The sequence below is a fragment of the Cervus canadensis genome, chromosome 18 (assembly GCF_019320065.1).
Source record: "Cervus canadensis isolate Bull #8, Minnesota chromosome 18, ASM1932006v1, whole genome shotgun sequence".
Classification (NCBI taxonomy): Eukaryota; Metazoa; Chordata; class Mammalia; order Artiodactyla; family Cervidae; genus Cervus; species Cervus canadensis.
In genome coordinates this window covers 37,038,908-37,048,528 of record NC_057403.1, presented here as the reverse complement: position 1 = coordinate 37,048,528, position 9,621 = coordinate 37,038,908, and the positions used below count along the sequence as shown (strand labels likewise).

Sequence of the window (9,621 nt, the reverse complement as noted above, 5' to 3'; positions counted from 1 at the left end):
TACAGCAGACTTGAGGCTGAGAACTGGGCCTGGCCTTATGGGTCTCCTTGTCCTTGGGCCAAAGTCCCAGGAGTGAAGCCGAGCAGCTCCTTTCCATGCTGCGTCAGCAGGAGGGTTCTCCTGTGTCAGAGCCCTCCACCCAGGCCTTATCAGGTAGAGCCCAGGTGTGAGGCTCTCACCTCCTCCATCCCCCAAAGCCTGGCCTCTGATTGGCTCCCCACCTCACATCCCAAGTGTTGAGCACCAGGTACTAAGGGCTTGTGCTTAGCCTTAATGGTGACCACCTGGTGGCTGGTATCTACCTATACCAGCTCTACTGTGGAGAGCCAGAGCCGGTGGCCAGGACAGGGCAAATCCTAACACATCATCTCAGTGATTCCTTATCAACTTGGAACGGAAGTCATGGTTTGCTCAGGGAGGTGGTGACTCTCCTGCCACACGGTGTGTTTGGACCCAAAGCTTCATCTATCTGGTTCCAGAGCCCACACTGTTCATGATGCTATCTCGGAAGGGTCTTGTGCACAGGAGGGCAAGGTATGAGCTCTTGGTGACTGACCGACCCTGGATGGAGGCCAGGGGTAGAAGGGTGACAGCCATCAGACCTGACAGCGTCCAGGCCTTGGGCTCCCATGGACAAGCCCTGGTATCTACAGCCCCTTCACTGAAGAGCTCCAAGCCGAGCCTGAACTGCGGGAGAGAAGACACCCGTGCGCAGAGTTGCAGTGGGTACGTTGGTTTGCCTCCTAGGAGTGTGAGCACTGTGGTTGACTCAAGAACACATCAGTCAAAACAACAAGAAGAAAACAAATAAGTTAATTGTTGACTGAGAGAAGGATAGGTGATAAAACAAATATAACAAAATACTAATTGTAAAGTCTGTGGTGGGTATATAGGTGTTCAGTGTGCAATTTTTTTTTTTTTTAAACCCAAACTCTCTGATGGTTTTCAGGGAGAAGCTTTTTTTTAATATATATATAATTTTATTTATTTTTGTCTGTGCTGGAGCTTCGTTGCTATGCAGGCTTTTCTCTGGTTGTGGTGATCAAGGGCTACTCTTCGTTGCAATGCCTAAGCTTCTCATTGAAGTGGCTTCTCTTATTGTGGAGCACAGGCTGTAGGACACATGGACTTCAGTAGTTGCGGCACATGGGCTCGATTGTTGAGGTTCCCCAGCTCTAGAGCACAGGCTCAGTAGTTGTGGCCCATGGTCCTCAGTATGGAGGATCTTCCTGGACCAAGTAGCAAACCCCTGTCTCCCACATTGGCAGGCAGATTCTTTACCACTGAGCCACCAGGGAAGCCCCCAATGTGCAATTTTTTCAATTTTTATGTTTATAAAAATAAAAATCTTCATAATAAAACACTGAGGGAAGAAGCACAATCAGGGACCTAGGGATGTCCAGCCTGCAGTAGGCTTTCCCCAGGGATTGGGCAGATTCTAGCAGTTCCAAAGCTCCAGGGGAATTCAGCCATTCTCTCCCAGGGCAGGATGCTCCCACCGGCACCTAGCACCTGGGTGCTCAGCAAAAGTCTGCTGGATAAATGTGTCATGTCATCTCTTCCCATGTGAGCCCTGTGACCCCTGGCAGTCAGAAAACAGAGTCAGTCTCCCTCATCATAGCCCAACAAGTGCAAACAGAAGCTCAGCATTGTGTTAGTACCTCAGGTCTGCCTGGTCATCAGAGGGGTTTCACGGATAAAGGCCTTGTAGGAGTGTGCTTGTGAGAACTTGCCCTTGGAATCAGGAAGCAGCTCCTCCATCAGCATTTTAGCCATAGTGGGGCAATGGGGGTGGGGGGTCTGACTGGGAGCTGTGGGCTTTGTCCTTGGTCACTGATGAGGCAGGTAAAGGCTCTAGGTGGGGGCAGTACATAGAGCCTTTGGGGTTGTACAGCGGTCTCCAGTGGACCAGAGGGCAAGAGCCAGGCATGGGAGTGGTAGGGGGAGCCTCCATGGTATGGATAGGGGGCTTTCCACCTTGAGCCTGCAATGCTTGCCAGGCTGGGGTTCTAGAGGGGTAGATGATTAAGGTGGTGAGTGAATGGTGCCCCTCAGGCCAGACTGCAGCCATGGGAGGGAATGGCCTTTATGGAATGTGGCTAAGGGAAACACCTTAGCCACAGAGCCCTGCTGGCTGCTTGTTCCCCTCCACCCAAGAACGACACAGTCATCTGTCAAGGTAGGTGTTTGTGTTTTCTGGGTTTATTCCTCTTTGTTCCAAGCTCTAAGCCTCAGCCTACTTCACTCCACATCCATGGCCTGCACAGTTTCCTCCACCAGCTCCAGAGTCAGCGGCACCACTGTCTGGGACAGGACAGGTGTGGTCCCAGGGGCAAAGCGGTACTGGCTGGACCTGGGAAGAAGCAGGGATGACCCCTCAAAAGGGGCCCATCGAGTGTCCCGCCCTCTATTTATAGCCCTGTCTTCCCTCCCTACCACCCCATCCATCCACCCCTGGGATTCCTCCATCCCCGGTGCTCCTACCTCTCTATAGGCTTTGTGGGAGAGCTCAGGGCTCGCAGCATCTTGGCGCCGGCCGCGGTGATCACACATGCATCCACATTGCCCCCAGAGCCCAGGTCACCCAGGATCCCTGCAGTGATGGCTTCCACCAGCAGCTCCTGCGCTGCCTCCAGCTGCAATGATGTGTCAGTGAGGCCTCATGGACCCTTCTAGATCACCCTTAGGCTATAGCCTGGAGGCAGTTCATCTTGAAGCCAGGCCTCATTTACTGACACCCAAACTCCCCTCTCTCTCGCCCTACACCCCCATCTCCACCCCAAGCTCCTCTACCCTGGTTTCAGTTTCCCCCTGTACCGTGACCCCGTATTCCCACTGCCCCCATCTTCACAAACTTCTGAGTCACACTTGTGGCTCTGCTTCCACTGGCCTGTTCACCCACCCCCAATTCCCCACTCACTGCCTTTTCTTTCTGGGCGTTAGCCGCCTATAAAGTGACATACATATGCCTTCTGCTTCCATCCATCCCAAACAAAATCCAGACCCCAGACCCCACCTGCTGTTCCTCTCTCCTCAACTTCAAATGGCACTCTGAGGTTTGACTTCTGAGGCAGTCCAAGCTTTGGCACTGTTAGAATAGCACCTCACCCTCACTCCACTGGCCCCTCAGTCTCCACTCAGTCGTCACCTCCGAGAAGCCTTCCCCGACTAGGCCAGGGTTCCTCTGCGTTTCCCCGCTCGCGGGTGCACTTCCCATCAATGCTCGCGTAATGTGGTGGTGGTGGTGGGGTGGGGCAGGTGTCACTCACCGTCATGTTCGGCTGGAACCGGTCCTCCAGCACTGCTATGGCCGCATCCTGGCCGGATCCTGTAAGCAAGAGGGGCATCTGAGATCAACTGCGGCCGCCCAGTCGTGGGAAAAACGCTGAGGTCAGGGTCGCACAGCAAGGTTCGAGGGGAGCGGGCAGAAGCGCTCACCCAGGGCCGTGAAGGGCAGCCGGCTGTAGGAGCCATGGGGATGCACGCTGTAGAGCTGCGGTCCTGTGAAGTCCACGCCGCCCACGATCAGCGACGCTCCCACATAGCCCTGGTACCTTTTCGCCGAGTGGGTACGGTCAGCGGAACGCACCGGAGGCCAGGTCCCGCCCCTCCACGAAACCGCCCCTGCGTCCGAACCCCGCCCCCTCCCGCGGTCTGGCTCCCCATAACTGACAGCGCTCCTCGCTGTCTCCCTCTCAGCTCTTCTTAGGCCCGCCTCTTCCGGGCTCTCGGACCTCGCAGCCCCGCCCTTCCTCCGGTCCTGTGTCCTCTCAGCCCCGCCCTCCCCGCAGCTGCCCCTCCTGAGGGTCAGCTTAGACCCGCCTCAGCACCGGAAGAGCGTCTGGCGCAGCATGCGTGTGACGGTGGCCACGCGGGACTCGCGGCCCGTGGACAGTGCGTGTAGCTCCATGTTGGACGCCGCCATCCGCGTGGTCATCTCGGCATCCGCGGCTACTCCAGCCCCACAGCAGCTGAGGGAGGGGTCCGTGAGGGAGTTGCTGGGAAGTGCTGGCACCCGGGATGGGAACGAGGGGGTGGTTCTTGGAGGGGGAGAGTTAGGCGGGGGAATGCTCACTAGATTTTGGGGGCGATGAAGTGGATCTTTTCGCAGATCTTGTCCGCGACGACCGAATCGTTAGTGGCCCGTGTATCCGCGCCCAAGATGACCCCGTCCTGGGGGTGGGGGGCGGGGAGGAGCCGTTGGCCTAGTCCCCACGTCCCATTTCCCGCCGCCCCTCTAGGCCGCGCCATCCCAGCTCCCTGCTTACTTGGAACACAAGGCCTGCAATGGTGGTCCCAGTCTTGCGTGCGTGAGGGACCCGGAGCCCCGGGAGGGAGCGTTGCAAGGCTGCATTTCTGGAAACGGAGAGGAGAGGCCCAGGTTTCAGTTCTTCTGGGACCCCCATCACATCCCTCACTTCTGTCCCGGTTTCCCTCACCTCCTGGGGTAAACCTGGGAACCCAAGTCGTTTCAACACACGTACCTTACCCCACTCTCGCCCCCAGGAATTTTAAAGATCCTGGGGTGCTCACTCCCGGAAGCCCTCGCTGAAGGGCATAGGCAGCTGGGGAACCAACCATTCCCGCCCTCACCTCTCACAGTTCTCGAAGGAGAAGCCCCTTTGGGGCTCTAGCACTGTCTTCTGCATCTCCAGATGGGCAGGGGGTCAGAGGAGTGGGATCAGCAGGAAAGAAAGAAGGCGGAAGGCTTGTCCTCTGCCGGGCTGCACTATTGAGTTTCCCCCTTTCGCTTTCACCTTTCCTCAGAGCATGCTGGTCCTTTTCTGCATCTTCTCTTTCACTTTCACCTTCAGCTCTGGTCTTCCGCAGCTTAGGAAGAGGGGAGATGTCCCTTGCTTGGCACTCCAAGCTGCTCCTGGGTCCTCTGTCTGAACAGAGGGACAAATTTCTCCTCTTTGGCCATTGTCCAGCCTGAGCCCCGGGCTCTGCCTACCCTGACCCCACCTCTAACTTCAAGTCTCAGCGCCCTAAGGCTATCACATTGACCAGTTCTCTGTTCTTATTATTACCTGTCTTCAACAGCATCAGTCATGGCTGCCTTTTTGTCCTTCTCCCAACTCCTGCCTCTTGTTTGCTGCCTTTGCCTTCTTCCCAAAACCCAAACACTGAGGCTCAGTCCTCTCGGCCAAGGTGATGCTGATCTGTCTTCCATGTTTCAGATGCGGTCCTCCCTCTCTCAGGAGGGGCATCATGGTTGTCCCTCAGGTGGCCTGTAGACATGCTGGGCTCTGCCCCTGGCCAAGCCTTATTTCACCTCCCATAGGACCCTTTATCTAGCCACTTCTTTCTCTGGATTACTGCTTGTCTCAGCTAGCATCCTCTCCCCGCTGGGCACAGCACTGGGCTCCCTGATTTCCCAATTCCTGCCCCTCACCCTCCACCCCAGACTACACTCCATGTTACAGAGAGGGGGCTCTTTTCTAGGTTGGAAATCTGGTCACACTCTTTCCCTGGTTAAACCCTGTATCAGTTGCACACAGCTCTTAGGCTCAAACGAGTCTTTACAGCCACCCTTCTCATTCATTCCATCTGATCTCTGCATTGGCAACACCTCCTCTGGGAAGCCTTTCCTGACCCACAAGACTTGCCACCTTGTTGCTCTCTATACTTTTCTCTCATATCACTTAGCTCGATTACCTAAAAATTAAATCTTCACCAGGGAAGTGACCTATTTAATGGCTGTTACTCTTCTAGATTCTGAACTCCTGTGCTTCTGTCACCCACCTAGGACTCAAAAGCCTCTGTCCAGAGGCGGGGTTTCGCCTGCCCTTTTGGGAGCTAGGAGGGACATTTCAGATCTTCCACATCCTGCACCCTTGGCTCCATGTATGCCCATTCCACTGCTGTGTGTGCAGCTGCCTCCAGTCCCCATGCCCAGAGCAGAGGCAGGCACAGGCAGGCTACTTAAACAGCTCAACCAGCAGTTTGCGCATGCTAAATCGCTTTAGTCGTGTCCATCTTTTTGTGACCTTATGGACTGTAGCCCGCCAGGCTCCTCTGCCCCTGGGATTCTCCAGGCAAGAATACTGGAGTAGGTTGCCATGCCCTCCTCATGGGAAGGTATACATCTCAAGGTGCCCAATTCAGTCCCAGGCTTTAGCAAAGCTCTTCACTCCACAAAGCACCAGGCCTGCGGCTGCGGATGAATGCATCCTTTGTGAGGACCCTAGTGCCTTTCCTTCAACTCACAACACATGTCAGGGCTTTTAACAGCAAAGGAATGTCTTTATTCAGGGGGCATGGGCTTTGGGCTGGCAGTCGGGGGTACAGCAGTGCTATTTCGGTAGGTACCCAGCAGGATGGCATTGATGTGCTCCAGTGTCTGATTGCTGAAGACCATATTGAGGTGCTGTGTCCCAGGCAGAGGCAATAGGTGCACAGGCTGTTTCTGGCGGCCCTGCCAGCGGGCACAGAGCTCGGTGCTGCGCGTGGCCACAGTGTCATCACCATCCTCATATAGCACATCCACGGGGTCTGTGTAGGGGAAGCCGTGGTCATAGATGTAGGTGCTGGGCGTGGGCAGGCCTATGCCATACAGACAGTACACTTCCACGCCAGGTGCTGGGAGGCCTGCCAGCAGGTCACGTGACTGGAGCCACATGTACCAGCCTTCCTCAAAGTGCAGGTCTGTAAAGAAGCGCTGCATGTGACGGCTTGTGTAGTTGATGCTGGGGGTGGAAATGAACACGTGGTCCTCAGGCCACGTCTGCCTGGCAGGAAACATCCAGGGTGACGTTGTCGTCATGCGCTGCTCCTCTTTCAGCTTGATGCTGGACATGATTGGGATGCCCTGGTTGTCACCTGGGGACAGAGAGCAAGGTGGGGCAGGGCTATTCCAGCCGGCAGGCCCACAACTTGCCCCCCAGCCCAAGCTCAGCTGGACACTCAATCTTGTCCTTGCCCAATCCAAAGACAGACTCCAAGTCCTAGACTACTGGCCTAGCATTCCGGAGGTGCTCATGTGTACTTGTTAACTGCGAAGCCCCGATGGCACCTCTGACAGGGAGAGCTGGAGGCTTCAACAGGAGGGTTGGGGAGCAGTGCTTCCTGAGGACGGGAGCGTGAGTTGGGGGATATAGTGCTGGCAGTTCTGTCTCAGGCAAGTGTCTGTTGACCCTTATGGCCTGTGCTGCATAGGGCTCAGAGCTGTGTTCTGGGAAGGATGAAATGAGACCCATCTCTGACACACATTGATGTGGTCTGGGGAGTGTTTCCTTCACTTCAGCTCCTAGGTGTAAGACCATGTCCAGCTGTGTTCAGCCTACAGTAGGTGCTCCACATGAGGTATCTGTCCTCGGGGAAGAGCAGGAAGGGCTCCTGGGGTCTGGCCCTGGCTTTGGCAGATCTGCCATGGCCTGGCTTAGGGAAGATCTGTGTGCAAAGCAGCTCCTGGGAGCTGAGTGGGTAGACCTGAGGCCACGAGGAACAGACCTCAGTCAGACTCAGCAATGAGTCAGATTGCTGGGATTCACTTCATCTTTGTTTACCTCCCCTTTGTCATCGCTGAGACAAACTCAGGAGTTTGTCTAACAGTCCAGGCTGGGCTCACTGCTCTCCAAGGACAATGAAACGGGCTATTTCCCAGAGGTGGTAGACAACACCCCCCCTAGCTGGGCATTGTGAGAAGAAACAGGAGTAGGGGCAGGCCCATGGTCAGCTTCTTTCCACCACCGCCCCCCCCCACATCCTGTGGGACCCAAGTGATCCCAGGCCCTCTCACCTGAAGCTAAGACTAACATAGGCTTGATGGAGCCACCCCAGGGAGCCCCGAGAGAGATGAAACCATCGATGAAGCGGTCCTTCCAGGTCTGGGGTTGGCGAAGTAAGAAATAGAGCAGGTGCAGGCAGCCAAGACTGTGCCCAATGAGGAAGACGGGCTTCCCATACGTAGCATGCATCTCCTCCACCAGTCCAGCAAGCTTCAGGTAGTACTCCTCCTGCTGGCCTGCAGGGGGGTGGGTGGGTGGGTCAGCATGGCTGGAGGTAGGGGCGTCCGCCCTGCCCCCCAAGCCCCCTAAACATAGAGACACTCACTAGGCTCCAGCCGCCAGTCGTAGGGGGCGGCCCGCACTGTCTCATCCCGCACGTACCCATTGTTGACCAGGTTCTGTACCAGTGTGTGCATATAACCTGTGGTGGAGGCGGCGGCATCAGAGGCTGTGGCCATGGCCCCTGCAAGCCCAACACAGCCTAGAGCCCAACCCTCTCCCTCAGCACACACACACCTGCCAACTTGCTGCTGTCCAGGTACTCAACAGAGTAGGTCTTGCCAAAGCCGGGGACACGGATCTGTACACCGGGAGCATTGGACACCCTCCCAGAGCTGCGATTGTACACAACCCTGGGGGCAGTGGGACATTGAGCGGACCTGCGGCCAAGGAGCAGGGCAAGGGACTAGGCCAGAGGTGACAGCACCCACCTGGTGTTGTCAATCCAGCAGTCTACCCCAAGGGGCAGGAACATGTTGAGATCTAGCCAGATGGTGAAAAAGTCCTCCGTCTTGCGGTAGCACATCCAGTTCACCACACTCGGTTTATCCAGCTTGGCTTCCAGCTGGTTCCCCAGGCAGCCGGGCACTGCGGGCACCAGCCTTCACTCTGGACCCCACCCCGACAGCCCCACCCCTTCCTCTCCCATACACCATCAACCCCCAGAGACTAAGGACAAGATCCTCTCTTTCTGTTCATATCCCCTGCTCCATCTCCCCAAAGTCCAGACTCCCCCCAGGGAGGGAAGATCCAGGGGCCAAGGCCACTGACCCCTGCCTCCACAAAGCAAACAGCTAGCATGATTCTCCATCTCTGCCAAAGTCCAAGAGGCGAACAAATAGTGTGGGGAGCGGGGACAGGACCTGACAGGCCTCTCCTGCTCTCCTGGGCTGGGCACATCGTCCTTGCCGGGGTGGGGGCTGAGGAAGGAGCGGTGGGGAGGGAGGGGGGCTGGACCCAGGGTCTGGCTACAGCTACAGCTGACCACAGCTTGTAATGCCCTGGCCAAGCCCTCTGGCACACCCACCCTCCACTCCACCCACCTGGGGGAAGACACCTCGGAGACACAGGAACAGAAGGGGTGGATTTCTCCTCAGGACAAGCCTCTGGCGCCTCCAAACACTGAGGCAGGAATTGGGGCTAATGCATGGGCAGAAGGGCGTCGGCAGGCTCTGCTACCAGGGGCGGGGGCCCCAGTTCCCCAAGGGCTGGCCGGGTATATCAGGGGCCTGGTGGGGGCTTACCGAGGATGACGGGCCGTGTGTGGTTACTGAGCTCGGCCTTGGGCGTGGTGTGCGGGGGGAACAGCACATTGAAGAGCCAGAAGGGGGCAGCTGGGGGGAGCAGCAGCCCCAGCAGCAGCAGGACCCACTGCCGCGGGGAGCCGGGCGGCCCCATTCCAGCCCTAGTGCCTGGTGCCCGGTAAAGCGGTCCTGGGCTGGCCTTATCTGGAGTGGGGGTGGGAGGGGCCCCAGGGCCAGTGGGAGGGACAGCCTGGCCAATGGGGCTGGCCAGTGGTTGCCGGAAAGGGGCATAGCGTCAGGGAGCTGGCTCTGGGCCTGGATTCAATTCCGCCTTCTTCCCCCGTGCCAGGGGAAACAGAGCTGGGGCA

General features: G+C 57.0%; 2 protein-coding genes across 3 annotated transcripts; both read right to left on the bottom strand.

The window, feature by feature from the left end:
- Nucleotides 1-2,180: 2,180 nt before the first annotated feature.
- On the bottom strand, nt 2,181-4,775 carry PSMB10 (proteasome 20S subunit beta 10). The gene is made up of 8 exons (XM_043437212.1): nt 4,594-4,775; nt 4,269-4,356; nt 4,076-4,173; nt 3,831-3,971; nt 3,439-3,554; nt 3,270-3,328; nt 2,485-2,636; nt 2,181-2,353 (listed from the first exon to the last, which is right to left on the bottom strand). The coding sequence occupies exons 1-8, from the start codon at nt 4,647-4,649 to the stop codon at nt 2,242-2,244; spliced, it is 822 nt and encodes a 273-aa protein (XP_043293147.1). The 5' UTR covers nt 4,650-4,775; the 3' UTR covers nt 2,181-2,241.
- Nucleotides 4,776-6,225: 1,450 nt separating this feature from the next.
- LCAT (lecithin-cholesterol acyltransferase) lies at nt 6,226-9,544 on the bottom strand. Of its 2 annotated transcripts, XM_043437210.1 has the most exons (7): nt 9,254-9,544; nt 9,053-9,149; nt 8,441-8,597; nt 8,247-8,362; nt 8,056-8,151; nt 7,742-7,966; nt 6,226-6,822 (listed from the first exon to the last, which is right to left on the bottom strand). In XM_043437210.1, exons 1-7 carry the CDS (start codon nt 9,542-9,544, stop codon nt 6,248-6,250), a joined length of 1,557 nt encoding a protein of 518 aa, XP_043293145.1. In that variant the 3' UTR covers nt 6,226-6,247. The 2 variants fall into 2 exon arrangements, with proteins under 2 accessions (XP_043293145.1, XP_043293146.1); XM_043437211.1 differs by lacking the exon at nt 9,053-9,149 and having other exon boundaries at nt 9,254-9,483.
- Nucleotides 9,545-9,621: the final 77 nt, after the last annotated feature.

Excerpts from the sequence above, each read along its gene's own strand:
- PSMB10 (XM_043437212.1), bottom strand. The coding sequence starts at position 4,649 with ATGCAGAAGACAGTGCTAGAGCCCCAAAGGGGCTTCTCCTTCGAGAAC. Across the intron at positions 3,972-4,075 it reads TTCATCGCCCCCAAAATCTA|CTGCTGTGGGGCTGGAGTAG; the intron begins GTGAGCATTCCC and ends CCCCTCCCTCAG. Across the intron at positions 3,555-3,830 it reads CTGCGCCAGACGCTCTTCCG|GTACCAGGGCTATGTGGGAG; the intron begins GTGCTGAGGCGG and ends CTCGGCGAAAAG.
- LCAT (XM_043437210.1), bottom strand. The coding sequence starts at position 9,544 with ATGCCCCTTTCCGGCAACCACTGGCCAGCCCCATTGGCCAGGCTGTCC. Across the intron at positions 7,967-8,055 it reads CGACTGGCGGCTGGAGCCTA|GCCAGCAGGAGGAGTACTAC; the intron begins GTGAGTGTCTCT and ends ACCCCCCTGCAG. Across the intron at positions 6,823-7,741 it reads TATGTTAGTCTTAGCTTCAG|GTGACAACCAGGGCATCCCA; the intron begins GTGAGAGGGCCT and ends CTCTGTCCCCAG.